This window comes from Lineus longissimus, chromosome 18 (assembly GCF_910592395.1).
Source record: "Lineus longissimus chromosome 18, tnLinLong1.2, whole genome shotgun sequence".
NCBI classification, from domain to species: Eukaryota; Metazoa; Nemertea; class Pilidiophora; order Heteronemertea; family Lineidae; genus Lineus; species Lineus longissimus.
Genome location: NC_088325.1, coordinates 9539860 through 9567484, shown reverse-complemented (window position 1 = coordinate 9567484; position 27625 = coordinate 9539860). Strand labels below are relative to the sequence as shown.

Genomic DNA, 27625 nt, shown 5'->3' with positions numbered 1-27625 from the left:
ACATTTGGTTCACGAGAATAATGACAGGAGTTACCATGACAGAACTCCATTTTAAACCCAAACCAATTCTCTTACTCCTGCTTCTTGATCAGTGTAGAAGTTTGGAATGTGATAGGATATAACGACTGGGAAACAAAGGATTATATTATGCGCTTTGATCCCTATAAGCTATTGACGGTCATGGGCTCTGTAGAACCATATACCATAATACATCAATGTAAATACAAAATGTCGGACACTTTTTCGGGGGGGGGTATGTCTACGTAACACCGCCCTTGAGGCAGTGCCATAGCCCACTGGTGGATCGCGTAGGCGTTTTGTATTCTAGTATTCCGCGCAAGTTGCTGATCGACGGTTAATGTTATTTTCAATCCACGATTGCTGGTCACCTGATCTTAGAATAACATTGAGGGGGGATGATTTTGAGTATATTGCATGTACACTTTTACGATTATTTGGATGGGGGGGGGGGGGTCTGTGGGGGTATGTACTTAAAAAAGTACGGTCCCTAGTGATAAACATAGGATAACCTAGAGGCAAAAGCGACCAGAGACGCTTGAACTGAGATCTCTATCTACTCCTTCTGATTACATGCGTTCCTTGAAATTCCAAGCCCCTCTCGTCCATATAGTCATTAACTGTACATATGTACCTCAGCACAAAGGGCAAAGACATTGCCGGTGCATCAGACCTGTCACAAGGTGTCAAATGCATGCAACCTGTCAAATTCCCGCATGATATCCCTGGGGGAAATCCGTATCCGTATGTCTGGTATTGAAATGCCAAGTGTGGACCACGTGCGTTTATTTGCATCACGTGACCTGCAATCGTGGATTGAATATTGCATGGACGTTACCAACGAGTCTGTCACCGCGCTTTTTGCGCAAGGGTTGAGGTTTGAACTGAAAGCGATGGCAAAGTTGCCCTCACATACGCAATTCCTGTAGTTTCCTTTCTCGTCCCATTTGATCAAAGCAATATCCCTTGTTTTTTATGATTAAAAAAAGATAATCATCTTGGCAATCTACCACATGGTTGTTGTTGCCCTAATTATGAAATATGAATATATTATTGCGCCTGTTTATAACTTGGCAAACTTGACACACATGATTTGGGACATTTTAGAGCTATTCCAAACACTTTCTAGGAGCTGGCTGTGTTTAAGTACAGTACACATTATATTTAGCTTGTTTGACCTTTTCCGTTACCCTTCCTTGGTTGCTACAATACAACTCCCATCTTATATTCAGGATGCTTCAGATGTCCTTAAATTCAAATGTCAGTTAAAGACCTGGCTGTACGCGAGGCACTTTGAGGGGGCAGCGCCTTGAGCACGATTTGTTCGGTGGAAAGGCGCCCCACACAAATTTTATAATGTATATATGTATGTATGTATGTAAAAGTTACTTTTAGTGTTTCGCTTCAAACATGAATTGAAATCGATTGAATTACCTTAATTTGAGAGGCCATAAACTAAGTACATTTACAAGGGCTATTTGACTTTAAAGGTAAACTGGAGTCGATACTTTAAAGGAACTACCCAACATTCTCACAGCCTATTCTGAAAAAATACCTAAGCTTAGAAAATTATTGAACCGCCTGCAATAACAACCGGCGCTTATCACCTAGAAGATTCAGATACAGCAAATCTTCGATTTTCTTTTCAGGATTATTGACCGGTGCTTACTCCCAGAATGAGAACAAAATCACAGTACAGTCAGGACCAGTCAAAGTGAAGAAAGGAGAAAGCGTCAGTTTGTGGTGTAAATTGAAAACTGACGGTAAATACGTAATGATGCCTGTACACTGGCAGTCGCCGCCAACGTTCAAAACGAGAACTGCTAACTGTGATTCTTTTAAAGAGGAGAAATATGTCATATCATGTTCAAAGACTGGGAAAACATTTAGATTTTTTAATTTGACAATAATGGATGTCCAATTCGTGGATGAAGGGTCCTATCGGTGTATTCATGGAGGGCATATCGACCTTGTGTATTTAAGTCCTTTTGGTAAGTTTTAAACGCTCTCGTGCTTAAAGTAGTGGTAGCATAATCAGTTACAGCACATGTACACTCATGGTCAAAAGTTTGTGGACACAAGTTTTCCTCAATTCTCTCGAAAACCACAGGTGTGCAAGGGATAGTAGTCCTAGGGCTGATAGTCCGTGTAACAATAGCCCGCATTGCTAAATGTTTTGGTTAGGGTTAGCGTTACAATAGATCATGCTGCTTAATTGATCAAATACAATGCTACCGGACTATGACTCCAGGGGGACTATATCCGCTGTCACACCGGGTCAAAAATTGCCCGGGTACTATCGATGTGCAGAGAAATTTCAAGGCTAGAAGATGAGGCTAAATATACCCACAGGTATTATGATGTAATGATGTAATGATGCTGTGATGTTATTTGTATAACCACCCACTTATAATTTTTTTACTGACCAACTTTGCTTCTGGTTTTCTTTTACCAGAAGAAACGTATTGTTGGAAAATACAGTTTAAAACATTAAATCCCGGATTATTCTCATTGCATTGCCCTAATTTTCCCTTACTTGTTACTTCTCTCACTGAGGCACTGCATAAACATAACCAATGACATGGCACCTTGTCCTCATTTTTCCTGGCAGGAAACCTTGAATGAAGAAGACCACAGTGTCATATTTCTAGGCCTAATGTCATCTTCATAATTCTGAGTTATGAATTTCAATCAAGCAGACAGTGATATGATTAGAAATGAGTGTTATGAATGTTTATGTAACAAGTGTCAAATAGTGGCACGTGTGCTTATCCAATTATGAGTCGTGGTCTATCAAACAATCGAGGACCATTTCATTAGTGCTTGGTCAGCTTGGAATACTGGTGGAAATTGCAAGAGGAAAAATGTAATAAAAAACCATTGCCATTAGTAATTATTGCAGCAGATTATGCTAGAATGTCTTCTAAACACTGGAGACAGATAATAGTAAAAAACCCAGAGAAAATTAGTTCATAAAAAAGTTGATTAGGAGGTGTCCATACAAATTACATCACATCATCATTACATCATAAGACCTGTCGGCAAATTTAGCTTGTCAATGCATGTTATAGCCGAAGAATTTCTCCACACATCGAAAGTGCCCAGGCAATTTTTAACCCAGTGGTTTTCGAGAAAATTGAGGAAAACTGGTGTCCATAAACTCTTGACCATGTGTGTACATTTTGTTCTATATTTGTTCTATAATTGGCATACTTTATGCTGTGCATGCAAACTTTTGCTGCATGCTACTTTTCAGCTCTCATGGGCGAGCTCATGCCATCACGTTCTGTCCATCGTCCATGGTGGCTCACCAGCTCACCATTGTAATTGGGCCATATGAATAAAAACTAGCATTTCCTTGGAGGCAAATCCTTCTAGTAGAGGCAGTAATTATTTGCAAAAAGAAGAAGATGATGATGCTTGTTTTCGTATGAATAATGTGGACCTTTCACTGCAGATGATTTGCTAAAAATCTTCTTGCAAATGCTTGAAGGCCAGTCCCGATGTCATATTTCTTATGAATGGTCGGTGCTGGTAATCTTCTTGTGGTTTTGGTGTTGTAAGAAGGCATCCTGAACTTCAGGGCCTTTCACTTGACACCTATAACTGACCAACAAGTTTTTTGTGTTATGTGTGTGAGAGAGGAGCACACGACTGACCTTGGTATTCGGGATAGGGGGTCAAGACGTCACCTGGTGAAAAGATGTTTGCGAAATTGCTAAGTGTTCTGTCCTCCTTGACACACTCTCTCGCTTCATCATCATCCGACTCATCTGTCATCTAACTTGGGAAGTCCTGCATCCGTTCAATAATTTGCCTCGTTATACATCATAGAGCCTCTACTGCTAAGGAGCCCCTTTGCAATTGTTTTGGAATGATCACTTTGATAGAAAAATTTGTCCTCCACCTCGCCGGCCGAAACCTGAGTTCTCGCATATTGTGAAGTAACACTTAACATTTGGTCTTTCGTGCTCAAAGCCACATCTTGAGTGTCCTCCGAATAAATTGTCAAATGCTATGACCTCCGCTACACGTGGCTTCATAGAATCGATGCAGTGAATGATATGCATCTACGTGACACGGCTTTCAAGGCAAATACAACGTTCGTGACCAAAACGCATAAAATAAGCCCTTCGGAAAAATGACATTATTTCCACCGCGGTCGATATTATTTCCACCGCGGTCGATATTAATTTCCACCGCGGTCGATATTAACATTTCCTGAACTGTATACCTTCTAATTATCACTTTACATAAATAGGTTGGCGGTGGGTCGCTTGCTTTTCTTTCCTCGTGACAATATACAGCAAAATAGTTGCAACCCCATAATCGCGCTATAAGTCCATAATGAGATCACGGTGATCCGTTATAAATGTTTCGCCAGCTTTGCTATTTTGCCGCGGCGCGTTGGGTCCTTGCGTCCAGATAATGGGAAAAAACAACACTACAACGTTGTAAAAGACTAACGTTTCGGATTATTTGTTTCTTTTTCAAAGTCAATATACAGACAGAATGAATTCAGTTTTTATACGATTTACTGTGGAGTATGCATTATCCGTTTGTCTAAAGAACAGCGAACCCGTAGTGATTCACTGAAAATCCATGTTCAGGACTAGACTACAAGCGAGACTACAGGCTTGTCCATCGTTGCGCAACACGACTTTTGCTTATCACCGTCATTCTCAACGGCGTTCTTCCCATGAACCATGGTGATGCTGATGCTGATGATCAGGCACGCCCAGCCCCGGAACATGGCTATTCAATGAATCAATACGGGCTCGCCGTTCTTTAGACAACCGGATAATGCATACTCTACAGTATAACAGAAGACATTAGGTAGTGACAGACGTCATTTTTACAACTGAGACTCCCCGTCCTCGTGTCCGTTTGTTGACACACAAAGTAAACAAAGTCATTGATTCGCGGGGGGGACAGGGGTCAAGGGTGAAGGTACTGTTGAGTTTCAGCTTCGGGAGTTTCCGGAGGATCTCCGAGTCCGAGGTCATCTGATTTGGTTAACAAGACGGCGTAAATGATGCAAATATGCACATAAAAACGATAATAAAATAATGAATTGGAGAGAAATAGTGCACTCATGTACAGTATTCAATAGCATTCCGCGAAGATGACGTCACTGCAGCTGCTGCCCTCTATTTCCCCATCGCTGAATTACAGGCAATGTCGGACAAACATGCGGTTTCGTAATGGATTTAGGCTTTCTAACTAGGGCAGTTAGATTCAATCTGGCACATATCCGAGTGTTGAAAATACTACATAATTCCTCTGAATATTTCTCTCTCTGACTCTATGGTATCTTTCATGCTAAAAACAATGCAGGGTCAAAGATAATTGACTTTGAAATAAGCTCAAATGCGTAGAAATTAGTGTCGATGTCCGACTGTCACGTGACTAAAACGTCATCAATATCTTATGCAAATGACCTTGTGAGCTATAAATAGTAACTTCGCGGCATGCTATTACAGAGACCAGTTGGTTCACTATGTTTAGACCAAGGGGTCAGGCGGATCGAAGTGTATAGATCCAAAAAGACTCGCGTTCTAGCAGACGATTTTCGTTGCATTGCATCGTGGAATGTGCTCGATATGATTGTGTCCATTGGAGTTAAAATGGTTAGCAACCGAAGTTTGCTTATTCCTGGCGGTATCTGATCGGTGTTCATTAAGTCTGGCTTTAAGTTTCCTGGATGTTTGGCCTATGTATGTCATATTAGGTGCAATTAATGAGGTATATGACCCCTTCTTCTGAGTTGCAACTTGTAACACTGTGGTCATCCAAACACTTATTTCTTTATTCAAGTTCACGTGTGTAAGTTTCCTGCCAGGAAAGCTAGGACAAGGTGCCATATCATTGGTTATGTTTGTGCTGTGCAGAGCCTGAGTGCGAAAAGCTACAAATAAGCTAAGGGAAAATTAGAGCAATGCAATGCGAATAATCCAGTGTTTTAAACTGTATTTTCAAACAACATGCTTCTTCTGGTGAAAAAAATTCAGAAAATATTGGTTAATAAAAAAGTTGATTAATGGGTGTCCATAGAAATTACATCACAACATCAATACATCATAATCCCTGTCGGCAAATTTAGCCTTTATAGCATAGGAATTTCTCTACACATCAATAGTACCCTGTGACTCATTACACGATAATTGTGGAAGTTCAATTATATTTCAACGGCATCATTTTCTATCAAGGGATGGTCATCCCATGTTACTGTGCAAGTTATTGAGGTCAACGCTGTAAACTTTGGTGGCCGAATCTCTGTTCACGTAAAAGGGTTATTAAACCATATAAACTATTCATCTTGGGCTGGAGGCGAGGTTGATAGAATGCAGACAGTGCAATCCAATTAAAAATGTATGTAAAACCCAGCGTCCAGCGTCCAGAGTCTCAACTCTGAGTCCATGTTTTACCAACTACTATTTATACCTGCATACAGTAAATTGGAAATACTGAATTTAAGTTAGGACAAGCCTATCGAACTCATGTTCACAATTGGATTGGTTAGACCACCGGCCACTGAAACTTAGGTAATGTTTTATAGCTTGATAAACTTTTGGCACATCGCCATTGCCAATTGCCATTCGCCAGGTATTGAACTAACCCAAGAACAAACTCGAGGTCACATGGCATACAAAATGGTGGACGAACAAGAACATGTAAACAGTGAGATTTCAACATGAAAATTAACAACAAAAACACCTTTACGGACTTGATCTTCTCTTGCAAAAGATTGGATACATAATTTAAAACATGGGGATGACAAAGGTGTTGTTGTCATTTAGAATAAAATCAATCTTACGGACGAAAGCGCTACCGTAGTCGTTTCAATATTCAGATTTCAGCCCTTCGATTCAAATTTTACCGCCTTGAAAACTTAGAAGGCGGTCCGCAGTTACGAAAATCAATGACGCAATATTCTATTAGAACACGTCGAACTTACCCTCAAAAATAAGAAATTTGTACGTATAAAACGTGCACGCATGAGTTTTGGCGAAAAACACCAGGTTTGTCAATCACGTTCTATTTTACAATTCGGCACTCTCAAAGGGAAAGCTTCTAATTCATGAAGTGAATATACTCTCAACCATGATGACATATTTTCGTCTTGCCCGCATAAGTGTTCAGGTGGCACTACACAGTGGGGACGGGGTCCGTTTTGCCCCCCCCGAGAAATGTAGTTCTTAAAGGGGTTGTGTGAATTAGGGGTCCAAAACAGGAATTTTGTCTTCATGAGGCCGGATATATCCAAAACGAGGTTAAGTTACGGAAAAAATATGTAAATGTATAATGATTTTTTTTCGAAAATGACCGTAAGTTTAGAATTTTCCGCCAAATGTCCTTATTACGTCATAGTGTACCGGCTTGCGAGCCAGCGGCAGCGCGAACAATCAACGAAGATTTGCCGTTTTGCCACAGGAAGTACCGTTTCGTAATAAACATGGCTGCTTTCGTTAACGGGCGACAATTCAAGGCAGAACATTGCCGAGGCATTCTGGTCTTTGTTTTGTTTTGTTATGTTTAGCCTACGTCAGACATGTCAGACGCGATCGATGTGCGAATGATCACATATCGACTGAGTCATCGCCGAATGCATTCTGCTCCACAATGATACCACGCATGCGCGAACTTCAAATTTGCGCGGGAAGTTGCGGGCCTTGCTATGCGGATTACTCGGAAACTACTGGGCCGATTTTTAAAAAAATGGTGTTGGCATCTTCAGCTCAGTGTCTAGAAGCAGAATTTTCACTTCATAATGGCGTACCTTTTACTTCACACAACCCCTTTAAGACGCAGGCCGTGACCATGTTCATGAATGGGTCTATCTTGTTCCAAATACTATTTGATTTGACGCCTTGGTCTTAGTTTCCATGTGCAAAGGGATCTAACCGATTTTATGAGCCTAGCATCTGTGCCATTCGAAGTGGATCTCAATCCCCAGTTTGGCCTCAATATGTAACATACCTTCCATCTGCCAAGCGAGGTTGGGCGTAGTTGTGCGAGTGTCAATTATGCTCGTCAATATTCTAGGCCACAGAGCCGAGATGACCCCATGTTTTCACATCAAATAAAGAAACTAGGTGCACTTGGCTATCTGTCGGTGGTAATGCCGCATTCCAAAATCATTCATTTTGAACCGATTGAGGCCCGTTTGAAGATTGCACACATCAAGCCATTTCTTGGTCAATTATTTACCATTTTCAAGATCCAAGTGGTGTAAAAGGTGGCGCTACCTATCGGTGCACTTATCAATTAAATGCAATGAAAATGCTGTAGACTTCTTCTCTGGATATTACCCAGAAATGTATAGATTATGGTGCCTGTGATGTATGATTAGGCCTCAGCAGGAACTGAAAGACCACCTCGTGTCGCTTGCCCGGGGCCTACTTTACGCTGCCCTTGACACCGTCCTCCGCACTGTGTAATGCCACCTCAACAGTCAATGTCCGACGACAATCCCACTCGACAGATAGTAATATTAATTTATATCAAATACCTTAAAAACCTTTTATTTAATTGTAAAAGCAGTTTTCGAGTAAACGGACACTACCGAAAATATCCACGAAATAAACGGACAAATGACCACCAAAACGCCTATTTCCAAAAAAACCTAGCGATTTATACCAAATAAATCTGACGGGAGACAAAGCCTAATACAAATTTAACTAGGCTATTCAAAATAATAACCCCTTTCGTGACAGATTTCAAGGAGTAAATCGAAGAAAAAAAAGAGAGGCAAACTACGGATCACATTGTGAACCAACAATTCATCCATTCGCTATATCACGTCTTTCTAGCCCCATTTGAGCACAACGTTCCCAGGACATATTTTGTGCACAGAGAGTCTATAATTTTACCTATAAGTTACCTTGATCAGGCAGAAGTGTTCATGAAAAGAAATGAGCTTTTAATTCTCTCGTTGTTGGCTGATTTCCTTTTTGTCTGTTTTCAGTTCCGGTAACAGACGTTTCACTTACCTACGCAATCCATGACATACCTACAGAACCCCTGTTACTTAATGCAGTGATAACATGCACAACAAACTGTGCATATCCAGAACCGAAGATTTCCTGGTTTGAAAATGACGTAAGTAGAGCAATATCAGAAGATAATGTATTTGGCAGGTTAGTCCTTAGAGAAACCATCATAATTACTAATCCACGACCATGATGAGACATTTAAAAGAAGCCAGTGACAGGTAATTATGACTGTAGCCCTAAGAATGAAATGGAAATTTAGTACGCACAGGAATTAATGGAGACAAAAGCCCGCAGCACACTAGCCGCCAACTTCGGCGTTCACTGGCGTTTTTTGCCGCAAGAGTCCTGAACGCCTGAAAAATCCCTAGTCTGCTACGAACGGCGTCGGCGAACGCGACTTGCCGCCACTTGCCGCAACTAAATATCAAATATGCCAAATATCTAACGGGTTTGATTTTTGACGCGTGTCGCCGCGTTTGAACGCAAGAAGAAGCCAGGTGTGCTACGGATTGCCGCCTGAATTGGCGTCGGCGGCGAGGCTATGGCCAATCAGTATGCGTCTTGATGTCACATGATTTCAAAATGGCAGCCTAAAGTTGCGGAAAAGACGCTACTGGACGCCGATTCTGGGCAGGTGTGCTCTGACCGGGATCCACTGGCCGCCAACTTCGGCTTCGAGAGGCGTCAGCTGAACGCTTCTTGTCGCCAAAGTTGGCTACTAGTGTGCTGCGGGCTTTAGCATTTTGAAGCAACAGCAACCTGAAAGTGTATGCCGTTCAATATTCATGTTATTACTGGTGGTCCGGGAAATAGAAATGATGTCATACACAATGCTGTAGTGCAGTTATTATGCATACTAATTAGCTGAAACTTGGAATTTATAGTATTTGTATATACATGTATGTCTACACAACAGCATTGCTGAAATTTATATCTCGTACGTGTTCATGTAATTGGAATATTTGACGTTTGACAAAATTCCCGTAATTAGGGTTCACCGAAAAACCCTTGCAATTGTCTTTGTATCACTGACTAAAATCTAAGGATGCTTTTAGAGCAGTCGTTATTTCATTGTTATGTTTCATATAGACAAGATTAATCCAGATTGATCTGGATTTCCTGAATATGGATCCAGTTGTTTTTGTGAAAGATTATATCCTTTATCGTTTCAAACCTCAATATAAAAAGTATTGACTCCTACAATACACTTTAGATGCACTTTCCCCAATTTTCCTTAACATTTTTTCATTAAAATTTCCTTCAATTTTTTTTAAAGGCAACCTGTTTCATCTGTGATAGAGCAGTTTGATAATTAGTAGATAATACTCATTGCCAAAGTAGGCTCTTCTGTTAAGCCATCGCTATGTATGTCAGCTACCAGTATATACAGGGTTAGGTTGAGGGATGGAGCCATAATATCCTGATTGTTTTTAGAAATTTCACAGCTCTTTTATGTGAGCATCAAATGGTACATACAAATTCATCATCATCGTCATCATCATCATCGAGTTTAGAGCCAACTATGACTATAATAGACGTTGGATTCCTCTTATAGTATCCTATTAGTGCACAAAAATACTCGAGCGTGTGGTTTGAAATTTAAAAAATATCGAAATGTGACAATGGGTGATGTCAAATATTGGGTTGAGTTAGAGTTGACTTGAGTTGACTCCGGGAAATACCCAAATTTCAAATCTAAATCCAGTTTAATCCCTTATTTGACCTTTGTACCTGAGTTAGTTTACCCTGGGGTTAACCTGGAGTTTACTCCGAGTTAACCAGTGTTTGGCATGAAAAGGTTACACTGGGGGTGAGTTAACTTGACCAAGGGGACATTTTGTCTCCTCAAAGCATAGGAAAATGCATCAGAGTGAGTTAATCCCTTATTAGGAGTTTACCCCAAGTAGAGGTCGAATCTTGGGTTAGGGAATTCTGTTCAGAATGACTGCAGCTGTGTTCTTTATTCCATTTTTTATTCTGTGACAGCGCAGAAAATCACGCAGGAAGAGCTGCATTCAGCAGTGAAACTGTCCATAAACATGTAAGACTAACAGATAACCAATTTGAAGAAATTTTGATGGAGTACCATACTTGGGGGACCATGACCACATGGTTTTGGAGAGTATATCATTATCGGCTCAGTCTATTGCAACCGTTTTGTTGCTGTTTTTTTACCGTTTTCCTGTGCCATGTTGATGTAGGGTCTCTAGCAGTGCCAGTGAAGTGAGAAACTGGATTCAGTGAATCCAAAGGGAAAGTACGTCAGGGAATCCCTTTTTTCTCCAACCTTTGAGTTATCCGAGATAACCGTAGGATCCTATGCTTAGGTTAATGTAGGATTAACTCTGAGTAAATCCAGGTTGATTCCAGCTTTGGGTACCAGTGGGAATGAGCTCAGATGAACTCAAATATAATTCAATTCAGCCTAACTCAACATTTGACCTCACTCTATGTCTTATTGGCCTAAGAAAATTTGGTACACAAAAATCCGAGTGCATCCTTGAAAAATCCTCTCCTCTAAACATATAACCGGTACCACATGTGGGTGACACATTGAATGGTTGTTAGAATTAGATGTACCTATGATATAAAATTGGTGCCAATCGGGCAAGTAATTACTAAGAATAATGGCATTTTGAAGAATTTAGGATTTGGCCCCCTCCCTGGAGGCCAAACGGCAAATCAGATCGCACCAAACTTCAGTACCTGAGATCACCTGACCAAGGGGTACATGTGTACTTAATTTGTGATCAATAGTCATTGCAGTTAAGAAACGTGCCATAGTTACGGCCTGACGGCCAATTTACGCCATTTGACCTCTGTGACCTTGACAAGAAGGTCAAATTAAAAACCTGTGTGACATATACTGTATGGCGGTTAGATGTACATATGATATCAAATTGGTGGCAATCGGGCAAGAAGTTAAGGAATAATCACATTTTTAAGGTTTTTGGATTTTGCCCCCTGGTGGTCAAGTGGTGAATCATATTGGACCAAACTTTGGTCCCTGAGATCACCTGACTAAAGGGTAAATGTGTATCAAATTTGGGATCAATAGTCATTGCAGTTTAGAAACGTGCCATCGTTACATCCTAACGGCCAATTTACACCATTTGACCTCTGTGACCTTGAAAAGTAGATCAAATCAAAAACCCGTATGATATGTGATGTATCCTTGCTAGGAGTACCTACCATAAAAATGTTATGAAAATCAGACCACTATTAAACGAGCAATCAAACATTTTAACTTTGGACATTAAATTTGGCCCCCGGGTGGCCAAACTAAGAATTTTTCAAGATGCCCGCCTGGCACCCATATTGGCTATCACATTTGATAAAAAATCAAGGATTTAGTAGAGAGTACATAGATATACATCCAGATCAAATTTGGTTGCAATCCGATCATTAGTTTCGGAGTAATAGTACTGTGTTTATTTTTCAAGATGGCTGCCTGGCGGCCATATTTGATGTCCGAACGGCCGAAATTTTAGGGGTGGAATAGAGAATCCCCAGATGCATGTCCATACTGGTTTAAAACCTTCTAGCTAAAATAGATAGGAAACATGCTACTGTTCAGTGAATCAGCAAACTTTGACCTCTTTGACCTTGAAAAGGAGGTCAAATCAAAAACCCGGAGGATATATGATGCATCTTTGCTAGAAGTACCTACCATATTTTTTTCAAAATTTCCCGACTACTATTAAGGGAGATATTGCATATTTTCACTTTTAACGTTTGGCCCCCTGGTGGCCAAACCATGAAACGAATCGGACCGAAACTTGGTCTCCAAGGTGTCATTACATAAGGGAACATGTGTACCAAGTTTCAACTCAATAGCTCTAACAGTTACGAAACGTGCCCTGCTAACGGACGACGGACGACGACGGACGACGACGACGACGACGACGACGACGACAACGACGACGACGGACGACGGACGCCACGGTATGGGATAAGCTCACCTCTGCTAAGAGGTGAGCTAAAAAGACTCTCTCGGTCCTGGCTCGCTTTGAATGTGGCAATGGATCGAGCACTTACAATAGTCCTTGGAAATCCGTTCCATTCACTACAAACCCTTATGGAAAACCTAGAGTTGCCAATGTGTTTTTTCAACCTTAGATTTTCCAGTTTCCGTATGATAACGCCTGGCTCGGCCACAATTTACCGGTTGCAGTCTCAAAGTACAAATACAAGGAGGGTGTTTGAAAGAACTACCTGGCAAGAACAAAAAGAAAACAAAATATTTGGCGATTTAAGATCGAATTCCTCGAGTCCATAAAGTTTAGGAATTGTCTGATTCTGGAAACTCCACACCAACTGGGTGCGATGCAGGGTGTTTCAAGAAAACAAGGCAAGCATATTTCCACCACCATCTGACTGCACGATTTATGGTAAATCTTACTTGAGGAAAAAGTGAATATACTTGAACATGACACATTTGTGAGATCAATTCTGTCCAGTAGTTTTAGCTACCGTTGAACTAGAACAACTGTAAAATCGCCCCTGATATGCTTCTCAGAATTTATTGCACCTAGGGATAAAATACAGGAGAGAATCGAGATAAATATTGACCTCATTTTTCTGCAAAAGGAATTTTAATCGGTTTCCATTGGGGCCACCCTGTATTTCGACTGATGAATGCATACACTTGGATCTGGTGTTGACCCCCCCCGCCCCCTACCCCTAACATGCCTAACTGTAGTGGCATTGATGGTGATAGACAAAAATATCATGTAACAATATTCCTTACATGACAGCTGATATCATGTTATTTTGTGATGTAATAATTTGGCAGGCCAGGTGAAATCCTCAGAGGAACAATGGAAATGACTACTATGTATTCTGATAGATATAATTAATGAAACATTATTGACGAAAGAGTCATATAAAAAAGGTCATATTTTAAAGTGGGAAGGGGAGGGGTAGCGAAAACTGATTTCAAGATGAATTTTGTGTATGAAATGCGAAGGAATGAATAATTATTATTTGAAAACAGCAAACGTCATTATATTTTGTTAAGACAAGGACTGTCGATTATTAGATGAACCCTAATTTCGCCACGTCCCCAACCACCTGAAATTTAACAGCTCTACACAATTCTGATAGGACCGCCCAGGGGTCTTCTTTTCTTTGAAGTGTGAACACCCAGGTCCCTGTGACATTTCAGTTATAAGAAATAGCGTAAGACATACTTCGCAGGGTCTCTAGGCAAGCTATCTTTATAAGCCATAGTACTTTGAACAACAAAAATTCAAAAGAAAATTTCCTCTGTCAAGAAATGTTGTCTAAGACCTGTACTTTTATTCTAGCAGAAACATTGTTTGATGAATAGACACTGAAAGGCAAAAATATCCCAGGGAAGTTTAGCATTTTTGGTCAGGTCACCCTTAACAGCTGAAAGTGCGTGACGTCAGGATGTTCTTTGAGTTGCAAATGACAGTTATTCCATCGTTGATTGTTGATATTTTTTTGTAACTTCAGACAGATACGAATACGTGTATAACTCTTGATGCTCTTTTTCCTTCACAGGAATTTTGATGATGTTACAAAATGCACCATTTTGCACAAAATGGCACCGTCGTTGTCAGCGGTTTGCACGTATGTAACATGCAATGACATGTTTTCGCGACGATGTAATCGCTAAACCTATTTTAAGACAGTCTGAAGCGAGCCGTCTTCGAAATCAAGTTGGTGTCGAAACGGCCTCCTAATTCACTTGAGATTTTGACCAATTTTCGTCTATCGATTTGGCTTTAAAATATGTTTTTCATCAACCGCTAAGGGTACTTGTTAACATGGTATTGTTATAAAAGCAATTTATGTCATGGTTAAAGCGCATGCACTGTGTTTATTATACACTCGATACGAAAACGTTTTTCTGGAGTAATGGCCGCTGATGAGAGAGCTAAGAGGGTAAAAAGAAAGCTTCTTTGAAGTATTTTTTTCTTTTATCGTCTTAAGTTTTAAGACTACCTCAGAACAGGGCAATTTCTCCTGAAAATCCCTGAAAAACGTATTCGCCTCGCATTCCTGTCCTAATTTTTTTTCTGAAAAGTACTTCACCAGTAATAATTCTGTCCTAAGACTAACCAATGGTAAAAGTTTCAGTCATTCTGCTGACCCCCACCTTGTCCCTTTTTGGAGATTTTGCATGGTCTATTCGTGGACTGACACTTAAAAACTAATATTTTGTTAAATAGATTACTATCATAAAACCGAACCTCTCTATTAAAGCAAACTTCGTGCAAGCAGTACAATGCCCTTACCGCGCCCCAGTCCGTATTACAGCCATTGATGTGTCCTACGCAAGTTTCTGAATGAAACCCTATTGCAGGCCTTATTGTACACTTGTTCATAAGGCCGAGTCTAGCGATTGTCCTGCTGATCTCGACATACAAACAGGAAACCAGAAGGTTCATTTTCACTGCCCGAGAAAATGTAAAATGTTGGCGGAAACGTTGGTCGTGCGAAATCCCCTTTAGAAGAGACGGGTCAATATACATCCTGAGTAAGGCCGAAGCCGAGCTTTCGGGAATGTTCGTGTTGTGCATATATATCTTCTACTGAATATACCCATTACCCCCAGTGCATGAATCGAAAGCGAGACATTATCTATCTGCAAACACCCTAGGGTGAACATCGAGTTAGAGCGTATAACATATTATGCGAAACAGTATGAACTCGATTCAATTACTGGCCTCCGCACTGTATCGCTGAGACTTTCAATTAAAAAATGGTAGTGCAAAATGGTTGAATTGTGTTCAGGCTTCTTCGTCCGAAGATGTTTATGTACTGATATTAGGGTAGGGTAAATACATACTTTTTTTAAATAATCGCTTGTCAACAAGTTGTTCTTAAGGCAAAATTTAGTGCTGATTCTGAATCTGAAAAGCATTTTTACCTGAAATTACGTTCTGGGTCAGTACAGCCGCCATTTTTGAAAAATGGCGTCCAAATTGCTGACTTATTATTGCGTTTCATAAATTAATGTAAAAGTATGGCATGTTGTATATCTATTCCTATGTTTTTGGGGTGAAGGAATCCAATTTTGGCCTAGAAAGCATGATTGAATGGATGCTTTTGGTAGAAACTGTGTGTTTGGTCGATTTCATTATAATTTTGACAGAAAAAACTTTTTTTTTAATGGAAATAGCCATATTTGTCATACATGATGAACGTATATCCATTGCAGGGTATTTTGCAAGCAAAAAACTAATGCTTCTTAATTACTTAGGGCCTACTAGTAGACGTAGGACACCCTGCCCCAAGTCGCAGTTATTGAGTTAATACTAGGCTAGGCAGCCTCTCAGATCCCAACTCACCAACTGGTCCCGTTCTCAAAGTTCACACATGCGTTGGCTTTGATATGAGAAAAAATAGTGGTGTGTATTCAGTGGTGACAATTTGAATATGTCTCCATCTATTATGCAAATTAATCTTCATTGCTAGCTGTAAATAGATCTCAGAAAAAAATTGATAAAATAACAGTGAGACCATTGGGGCTTTGGGAACTGATTCTACTCCAGCATTAACCCAACATAGATTCAATGAATCCTGCATGGTAGATGAAAAGCGTAATTACACATTTCCACAACTTTCTACCTATATTGTGATTGGAATTTGTAAAAGCTCTTCAAGTAAGTGAACAGAATTTTCACGTTTCAGCTGATAGAGCAGTGCCGATTTTCATGCCATATTATTAAGCTCTGAAGGAGAGGTGTTCCTTAGGCGTCATCCAAAAACTACTGCAAATGAATTAACCGTCATTGTCAGTGATGCATTGTTACAACGCAGTGCCATGTGCGTGATGTTTCTATTCCTGCCCCGTTAGAACATCGCTGATTACTATAGGCCCATATAATTTCCTCGAATGATCACCGCATTAGAATAGCTAGAAATATATCTGTTTTTCAGAAGTAGACCACCATGGCAGCCAAATCGAAAGCGTTAAGAACACGAAAAGATTCAATCGCTCATGAACTGAAAGGGACCGAATACAGGGAGATCGATGAATTTCACAGTAAATCAAGGCTACAGAATGGACAGCATGTCATTGGAAGAATGTTGTATTTGTGCACTGTGAAATCTGGTCGCACTGTGATTTCACAAGTAGATGCAAGCAACAAGGTCGCCAGAGAGCTGATTGACGACTGGATCTCGAAAAATGTGTATCCACTCTCTGAAAAGAATGTGGCTAAGAAGATAAAGGAGGACTACGGTGATTTCCAGGTTCTCTTGAAGAAGTACAGAAACGTGAACTACAACAAGACTGAGAACTGGAATAAAAAGGTTGATGATTTCAATGACAGAATGACTGCTAATGCGTATGACAAACGAACGAAAGATAAAGTGTATCAGAACAAAATGGAATCGACCTATGGGGTAAAGATGACAACCGAGGATGAACAATTCTATTCAGATAATTGCCATGGATCTTACACTGCAACTTGTAACGTATCCACAACCTCCCGTGCGTGGGAAAAACAAAGGAATCGGAATAAGGACAGGACAGCAGCAGAGGAGAGAAAGCGAACTGACATGCAGCAGCATAAGGAAGAAGAAGAACTTTCTCGAAAACTACAATTCAGTTTGACATTAAAGGACACTGACAGTGACGTTGATCCTGATTTTGATGCACTATGTGAAGACAAAGTCAAGACAGTGCATCAACATTCAGCAAGGCCTGTTACACGTTCTAGAGGAGCTTCCACATCAGCGATACCGAAGCATCAGAACCGTGTTTTTCCAGAGATTCCAGTACGAATCAGCAGGAAGTGTATTGACGAGAAAATAATCAGGTGTACAGTCCAGTGCCTTGCTGATCACAAGGTTAGTCGCGAGGACGTCATTGGTATAATCATCAAAACTGCAAACATTATCTTTGGTCAGAACTGGTTGAAGTCAGCAGACCTGTCTGATTCCGAAAGTGAGTCCGAGTTGATTGATGATGACGACGTGCGTGGGACAGATAGAGATGAGAAGCAGCGACGTTCTGCTAGAGATCTATCAAATGTTTTCCCATCTAATCGTTGCATCAATAAGTATCTTGAAGATGCTGCATATCTTAACCTAAAAATGGCTGCTGATTATCTTGTGAATAAGGGTGATGACGATGTTGTTACCGTTGGACTGGATGACACGACAAAAGCCGCAGGGCATAGATTGTACGATGTAAAGGCAGATCACATTACAGTCTCTGGTCCCAACATTGAGAGGAAGACACTTACTACAGGATATCTGGAAAACGTGAGCCACAGCGGGGAAGATGGTGCAGCTGGTTATGAGTTGAAGCTGAAATGCTTGGCTGTTCTGGCAGGTGTGGAGGTTGAAGAACTGAAATCAGCAGTGGATTTTTGGATGACAGATAGAGCTGGGGATTGTGACAAGTTACTAGAAGGGCTAGGGGTAGAAGAAGAGAAAGTCTTGAAGTGCTGTGCTCATATTATCCTAGGCATTGATCATGCGGTTGACAAAGTGTTTCAGGACACAGAAAGTAAGATAGGTGTACAGAAGCTCTTGGATGTATCTGCGGGTCAGAAGGCATTTCTATCACCATCTACCTCAGTTCATACTCTAGCACAAATTGCGATATCCAAGTTATTGTCACCGAGCCATGCGAGTCATTCCTTGTCACTGTTCAATGAATACAAGTCTTGGATGGAAGTAAATGGAATTGAAAATGCTGGGTTCAAAGGATTCACGGCTAATCGTTTTGGACGCATTGCGGAGATTGCCAAGGAGTTCATGGCAAGGAGGCAATCCGTAATTGACTTTTTTGATTCAGTGGTGGATATCAACGCAAACAAACTTGTGTTGGCTGTGAGTACATACATTCAGAACGAGTGGTTCCTACTGTGCTCAGAGGTTTACAATGAAATTGGAGAGCTGGTCATTTTTCCAATTATGAGGCTGTTGGGAATTGATCACAAAGCCGCTGAGTATTCTGGAGGATGGCATGGGGTAAGGGACTTCTTCAAGCAGAAAACTGAAGAACTACAACAGAAGAAAGATTATTGTGACCTAAACACTGGTAAAGGTCGTTTGGTAGGTGCTGTGATCGATGAGATCTTGGATACTTTGGAAAGACAATTGGGGGCCATGAAGTTCTTCAAGCAGCAGGGTGAACCAGACGATGATGCAACAGCCGCAAAAATGGTTCACGCCCCTCTAACAAACCTAGGCTGTGAAAGTGAATTCGCAAAGTTGGACAATCGATTGAGGGTGTGTGGAGGAACTACGTCGGTACAAAGAATATCACAGAAGAACATAGTGGCAACAAATGCCTATCTCATGGACTCAAACTTCCAAGACAAGAGTGTAGACGAGAGGAAAATGGAATGGAAGTGGGCTAGAACTTCTGATGAGGTGAAAATGGTGCAAAAAATGGAGAATGACTTTCTGGCTACTGTAAAACAATCAAAAGTTCTAGCCCTGCAAAAGAGAGAAGAACTTAAGAAGAAGAAGCGAGAGAAAACAATGGACATCTTGGCGAAGTGTAAGGCACATGGTGGTCCAATGACCATTGCTGATTTGGATTCATTGGACAAACTCAATGAAAAACAGTTACTGCTAGAAGTTTCCTACTTACGAGCAACAATAGCTCCAGACATTCGTCAGAAGCGGCGTGTGAAAAGGTTGGACGGGAAATTCAAATTCGAGAACTTTACGAAAGAAGAACTCAAAACATCAATCCGGAATGCGATTCGTCCTGAAAATGAACTACGAGATGGCGTTGATGCGCTGCTTAAATCAATTTTCACTTGTTAAAAATAGTTTGACTTGATAATTTTATGAACTGTACAAAAAGAGTGGATTTCTTCAGCCATGTCAGCCGTTCGGTTTTTTTTGCATCCAAGCTGTAAAATAGATACTTTTAGTGAACCTCCTAAAATTTCATTGACTTTTAGATACTGTGCATTACTGTTATGACCTGTTCAACTGCTTCAGTGAAGCAAGTAGCCCCCCAAAAAACAGGTTAAAGGGGATATCTATATACAAGAGCAAATTATGATTTAAAAAAATGTGAATTTGGCCGTTATTTTCAAAAATGGCCTCTGTACTGACCCAAAAAATCATAAGATGTAAAAAAATTTAACGGATTCTTACTCAGCAATAAATTTCGCCTCAGAAAAAACCTGTTTCGAAAAAAAAAAGTTATTTACCCTACCCTACTGATATCTGGACGCTCTCACTTGATGTTCACCCTAGGGTGTTTGCAGATAGATAATGCCTCGCTTTTGATTGTGCACTCGGGGTAATGGGAATATTCAGCAGAAGATCCAAATGCATTTATTTGACCCGTCAGCTTAAAGGCCGCCCTTGTGACAAACAAATGCTGTTGCTAATCGGGAGGTGCCCTTTTTTCTTGCCAATGAGGTCAATTTAAATGGAATCGGCCAATTTGGTACAAATGCAGAATCTCTAAATAAAGAGGGTGTCCTTAACATAGAGTGGTGCCTGCTAAAGGGAGGTTCCACTTTAGGGTAAGTGATATAGATGAGATAGACACTTTGGCTTTTACCATGACTAAACCTATTTTCCAGCAACCCTTCAAAGGCAAAGCGACGGTTACTGTTACAGATGTTGGCTGCACAGGGACTAAGGATGGTCAAAAACGGACTAGAAGCACCGTAATCGTACACGTGGACAACGAGCGGAGAAAGCACAGTATTAATTGTACAGCTGAAAACGTTATTGGGGAGAAGACGATTTCCAGGACGATAGATGACATTTTTAACAGATCAAACACTGCTGATAATGATGGTAAGCATCTTGTTGTTTTTTGGGGTTTTTTCTTCAAAGGTATTGTGTATTTTTCGTGATCTCTCTTACTAGGGGATATGCACAAAACCAAAGACAGATTATTTCAAAGGAACTTGTAGCCGGGATTTCCTCAATTTTTAAATGAAATTGCCACTTTTCAACCCCTACCCGGCGGTCGCAGTTTTTGAAGGAATGTAATGGTTAGGGTAACTAAATGGCGTTAATGCTCTCCCCTTACAGAAGAACAATTTAAACAGTAAGTGCGAAACTTCATCACCAGAAGACATTATAAGCACATCTGTTTTTGGCCAAAACTGCCTGAGTGTGATGGTCATGAGGAGTGCTAAGTGCCAAATATTCCAATAGAGCGCGCAGAGATTGATTTACATATATATCACTAAAGCAACACACATAACTCCACCCACCAACTTGGTCTTGGTAACGATAGAAGCATTGCTTTACATGCACGCACAGTGATGCATAATTTATTTTGGGAGTAGGGAAATAGGGAAGTTTTGAGAGAGAGCACATGTGAGCATTGAGCCAACCCAATTATCCCAGCCAGCTGCTGGGATAATCTCCTTGTGTTCGGCTCTTTAACTCTGAGGAGGAACGCCATTTGGCAGGCCAAAGATGATATACTTCACCTGAAGTGCAGAAGAATAACATGTACTTCACAAACATAAATTAACATGCCTTGTCCAAGAAACCCCTAACTTGCTTGACGATTAAGGTGAAGAGATACGTATACAGTATATACTGGGTGAATTTTTAGAAGTCTGAAACCCAAGTCATGAAATAAAATGTAAAGTGTTCTTTGATAACTTATATCAAGTATCAATTTGGGGTCAGTAAACAATGTTGAAGGGATAAAACAGTCTTTCAGGTTCACAAATCTTCCTAACAATGAGAAACAAAGGAACTTTTTTGGTGCAAATAATAAGGAAACCTATTGAATTTCCTCTGCCAAAAACCTTATCAATACGTGAATAAGGGTCATTGCCAGCTCTTACATCACTGTTTCTGGCTTTGCTGGCTGTTACGTCAAACCTTGTTATTGAGAAGTACAAAAGGAAACTAATCGAAGCAGATTCTATTTTTAAACACTGTCATGTGTGAGCAATTATTTCTAATTTTCGTATTACTACCCACCCACTTAATACGGTATTCCGTAATACGGTATTCCTGGTTGTCTTGTAGAACAAATTGATATCTCTTATGTACATGAAATAGTCCTTGAAGTAAAGCATATCGATGACATCAGATCGATGACATCATCATCGATCATAGTTCTTTGACATGTAGAGTGGTTCTAGTTGTGCATAATATATGGTTTTAGCTGATTCATTCTGTAACTTAACATTAATCTTAAGATTGTTGTCTTTCTCCATCTTGGGGATATCCTTTTGAATACATAAAAGAAAGGAGCTAATTTTAAGACTACCGTTATCTATACTAGCTAGAGTATCAGTTGTGACTTTGTAATATCAAGCAGCAAAATACTCCATAGAAAACATTTATTATCATTTGACTGAATATCGATGACAGCTTTTGTATCATAGTTGAGTGTTATGACCGCCTTTACACTTTTTGTATGAACAGATTGTAAGGTCACAAGACTCTATCACATTTAAAGACAAACTTTCTTTAAAATATCTTTCCTCAATCTCGGCCTTAATGCAATTTAACTGATTGGTTATGGCATAAATTGCCTGATTCCTTGAAATTATGCTTTCCATTGGAGACCAAATGGGATGTGTTGAGCTATGCACTATGAACGTAGTCCGGGTGAAACTTTCACCAGACCTAGTAAATTTAGCAAAAACCGAGATACTAATTTTGTGATGGTAATCATTGAGTTTGAATAGGACCTCTTCCACTTTGTCTCTGCACTCCAAAATCTGTTTTGCTTGTTTGTCAATGTTTAAAAGAATGGTGACAACAGGCGTACCAAATTATTTTACTACTTTGATATCTTCAACTTTTCTAATGTTAACTAATTCTTCAGTCTCAAATGCACCTTTCTTGTCCATTGACTTAAGACCTGGGTTAGGTTTGACATACCCTAGTTTATCCTGATGACTCAATTTAGTGTGATGACCCTTAGTTTTCATATGAGCTGCCTTTTCAAAAATCAAGAATGTGTTCGATAGTCATGAGAAATGCACATTTTAGCTAAGGATTTTATGTTATTTTTAAAATCTCTTCCATAACCTTTTCTAAAGACCCCCAATCCTTCATGTATGAGCTGAGTTGGCCATAAAGACCCTGACTGACTGCATTGCTGACTATGAGGGGTCTTTCAAAGGTCCTAAGCTGTCTGAAAGAAACAATCACCTGTTTGAATTTAGCAATTTCTGAAGTACACTTCAATGAAAACCATTTGTGATGTTTTTTTTTGCTTAATTCACATATCTATTTTATCTTAACTGTATATTTCAGTGACTGTCATGCATTGTTCAGGACTAATGATTGACCTTTAATTCACAACGCTCTGATATCGAACAATCGGATATAGTGGGCTCTTCCATTTGAAACTTAGCAGTGGAACGCCAGGCCTGCTATTGCTGGGCATGTTGTCGAATAGAAATCATTTCTAAACAAGGCTGGAGAAGGGCTTTACAGAAACAATATTAGTTTCGAGTTTTTGACACTAGGTTGTATTCCTGTAATGAAAATAGTCAATGTCATCTAGTTATCTTGAAACTCTGAACAAAATACTGGATCCAGAAGGAATAATATTCGCAAATGAGCACTTTATGTGCAATTTGCTGCATTGGCATGACCTTTATTGTATCATCCTACAATAAAACTACAAATTGTAAAGATTAACTTGGGCTTTTTAACCCTGATTTCGAGTTTTCATTCAGTATCTCAAAAATCTATGATTTTCAAACGCGTGTTTTTTCCCCATTTCTTTTCAAAAAGCACACCTGTTAATAGGTTTATATTGATGAAGCTGTCCTGAATAAGTAGATAATCAATGTTTTTGTAGCTCTATGCCAAATTAATGGCACAATCTGCGCTTATTACTACCATAATTGCCTCAGTTGTGGAGATTATTGCAAGGGGTGTGTTGTGTAGCAGAGGTAACAATAGCGGACAGTATGCCGTATATTTTTGCGTTTTAAATCACTTTATTGAACACTTTCAGCCAAGTTCTTGTTATCACATCCTCCCGGTCTGATGTACATGCTACACAACACAGCACGTGCAAAGACAATCACAACTTAGGCAGATATGGTAGATATATGCGCAATGTGTACCCTTAATTGGGCGTAGGGCTACAAAACACTAATTTCACTTCTTATTTAGGTCAGCTTCGTCAATATAAACCTATCAACAGATTCGTTTGATTGAGCTATCATCTAGAAACACCAACCAGCAAATCCACGTCGAGTGCCATAGAACAGGAAATATTCGCGTTTGAATCTCCTTATTCTTTCAATTCATTTGCTGTCGTCTGCTAGCCGCTTCTGTAACCATAGCGGACAGTGATTTGGTGACACTGTCCGAATCCCTACACTAACAATCTTCGATATTATGTTTATCCTCCTTCTCTTCCTTCACCCAATACTTAACGTTTTCTTCCTCTTTTTTTGGCAAGCATTAGAATAATTATAGTATATCTACTTTGCCCTGGAATAGCCGTCAGTCGTGGATTATTGTGGGTCTAAGGCTGGGGATTCCTTATACATTTGAAATATCCAAAACGTGTCTACTTGATACCACATTGTATAACCGACAGCAGGGATGGGATTAACATTCAAATTTAGCTCCCATTTGGGCACTTTTTATAGATTCAACTTTATGTTTATATACTAGCTAAAAACGTGAAGGAAAGAATCCCCAGCCCCTAAGCCCGCACCACACGGTGAAATTTGCGTGATGCAAGTGACACGCGTGCACGTTGCGACAGGCAAATTCTCACTGTGTGGGGTCGTTTTTTGCTGCGTATCTTCCTCGCGTGTCAAGACGCAGCCGATCTAGCATGTTTGATATTTTCTCGACACGCGAGGAAGTTAATCACCGTGTGGGGGCTACCTGCAGCAATGTTGCGCGAGTTCGACGAATCACAACAAGCAGATCGGTCACATGATTTATAGGTCAGTCACATGATACCAAAATGGCAGCTTCCGGGAACTGTCAAATCCTATGAGAAGTATTATGGACCAAGAAGACCAAATTGCCCTTATCCTCCTGCTGTTACTCCGTCGGAGGCGGCGGCGGAGGCGGCGCCGCGTGGAATGTAGTCTTTGGACAAGGCCATGGATTCAGAGAAGAGAGGATAAGGGGGCCTATGCAAATCTAATTGCTGAATTGCGGGAGGACCCCATGAAGTATCGCCAGTTCCACAGAGTGCGGGTCGAGGAATTTCAGGAATTGCTCGAGATGGTGGGGCCGTAGATACAAAGGCAGGATACAGTAATGCGACGCAGATTTGACAGTTCCCGGGCGCTGCCATTTTGGTATCATGTGACTGACCTATAAATCATGTGACCGATCTGCTTGTTGTGATTCGTCGAACTCGCGCAACATTGCTGCAGGTAGCCCCTACACGGTGATTAACTTCCTCGCGTGTCGAGAAAATATCAAACATGCTAGATCGGCTGCGTCTCGACTCGCGAGGGAAGATACGCAGCAAAAAACGACCCCACACAGTGAGAATTTGCCTGTCGCAACATGCACGCGTGTCACTTGCATCACGCAAATTTTCACCGTGTGGTGCAGGCTTAACCCACGTGAAAGTCTAGCTTCCACAAAAGGATTTAGATAACCCCGGGTCAAGAACCAACTCCCACGCATTCCCAGGTTTCAAATAAACGATGTATTGTTCGAAACCCTGCAAAGCCAATGGGTCAAACTGACCCAAGCCAAACCGGCCCAAATGGCTTAGTTTTACGCGTTGAATGATTTACCCTTCAAAATAGCCTCCCATACACTGCACTGAGATTACTTTATTCAACAGTGTCCTGTGTGCGCACTGACACAACGCGTGCACCTTGTATGTAACAGAAACGACAAGTCATATGTCATGGTACTTCTAGTACTTATATTGTATCACACTACATGAAAATCAACCTCAATTACTATTGCCAGGTGGCAGCACATACATCATCAAACTTTAAAGGGATACTGTCACATCTCCCCCTTCAAGCAATCAACCTGACTGATCAATCTACTGTTCAGAGTTCTTGATAGGTTACACTCTGAGTCAGCTATTGTCCTAAAATAGCAATGTCCACACTGGCTAAAAATTATGATATATTCCTGAGGTTTAGAACGCCAAAAAAACATCCTTGAATTCACACTATCATTTCACTAAACTTAATTACATGTTTGAACTTTATAGTTTGGTTAAAATTGTAGCCATACACACTAAAAAGGGTCACTCAACACTCAACACAACACACCGTAAATCTATGCACAGTCTATAGGAATATTAATGCATGAAGCAAAACCGATTGAGTCCAACATGTCAAATTGACACAGTCCTTTACTTTCTATTGCCCATCTCAAAGTCTTTGAATCAACTTGGCAGTACAATCATCCTTTCACTAACTCTGCTTTTGTTCACTGGTGGTGGAGTCTGCACAGGTTCAGGGTTTTGCATTCTTGGTGGTTGTTCAGGAGTTGACATATCAAACGCAGGAGTGTCCTGAGTTGGGGCTGGTTCTGAATTTTCATCAGAACTTGCCTGTTCCTTTTGTACAGCCTGCCATTGTCTTCAACCATATAGGAACGGAGTTGACTAAGTTGTTGTTTTACAACAGCTGGCTGCCGGGTTCTACCATTATGAAGGCCGGCGCACCGTGTCTCCAGGTTTCAATGGCACCAAGGGCTGGGTGCCCCTATCATAGCAATATTTCTGCTTCAGCTGAGCCTCCTCGAGTTTTTCTTTCACACCATCTAATACAGTCTCAGGTTTCAGCAACTTATCAGCGAAAGGTAACAGGGTACGGGTCCTTCGCCCCATGAGAACTTGCACTGGAGAGCCGCCAAGTCCCTCCAATGGAGTAATTCTCCACTCTACGATGGCTAGGTAGGGGTCCTATCCCTGCCTACGACACTTTCTCAGCAACCTTTTGAGAGTCTGGACTGCCCGTTTCGCCATCCCATTGCTTCGTGGATACAATGGCGACGATGTTTCATGAACAAAGTGGAAGTCTCGTGCAAACTGTTCAAACAGTAACCTAGTATACTGGGGGCGATTTTTAGAAAATGTCCGTCCTGGACAATTTCATCACGACACTCAGGCCAACCATTCCTAACATAGTGCATGAGTTTGATCAACGTTTCAGCTTTAGCAGTTTCAGCTTGAAACTTACTTAGCTGACTTCAGCTAAACTTCACTGACTAACTGGCAAATTTCGAATCACATTGACTTCACAGTCATCTTCCTCACAATACTCAGGTGGACCAACCACAGCACGACTAAGCACATCAGCAATATGCAGGTCCTTTCCAGGAACATGTTTCACAATGATATCATATTTCTGAAATCTGATAAGCCAACGTTGCATCCTAGGTGGTGCTTGAGCCGCAGGTTTTCTCCAAAGTGACTCAAGAGACTTATGATCACTTTCTACTACGGCATTTGGATTGCCATGGCTATAATCGTGACATTTATGACAGCCCAGGAGATTGCCAGCATCTCCCACTCAATGTTTGCATAGTTGCGCTCTGCTGAGTTCAGCGCACAGGAGGCATAGGCCACTGGCTTTCCATTCTGAAGCACACATGCACCTAAGCTCTGAAGTGACGCATCGACGGACAATGTCACATTCTTCTCAGGATCAAAGTAAATCAGCATGGGAGCATCAGTTAATGCATTTTTCAAGTTACGG

At 40.7% G+C, this 27625-nt stretch overlaps 1 protein-coding gene across 4 annotated transcripts in view; it reads left to right on the top strand.

Annotated features, from left to right (window-relative positions):
• Window positions 1-27625, top strand: part of LOC135502324 (ankyrin repeat and death domain-containing protein 1B-like) — an 89395-nt gene that overhangs the window by 2704 nt on the left and 59066 nt on the right. For all 4 annotated transcript variants that reach the window (XM_064795061.1, XM_064795063.1, XM_064795062.1 and 1 more), the window contains exons 2-4: window positions 1668-2009; window positions 8987-9120; window positions 20558-20777. In XM_064795061.1, the coding sequence (XP_064651131.1) occupies window positions 1668-2009; window positions 8987-9120; window positions 20558-20777 (696 nt within the window). The remainder of the gene's footprint in view (window positions 1-1667; window positions 2010-8986; window positions 9121-20557; window positions 20778-27625) is intronic.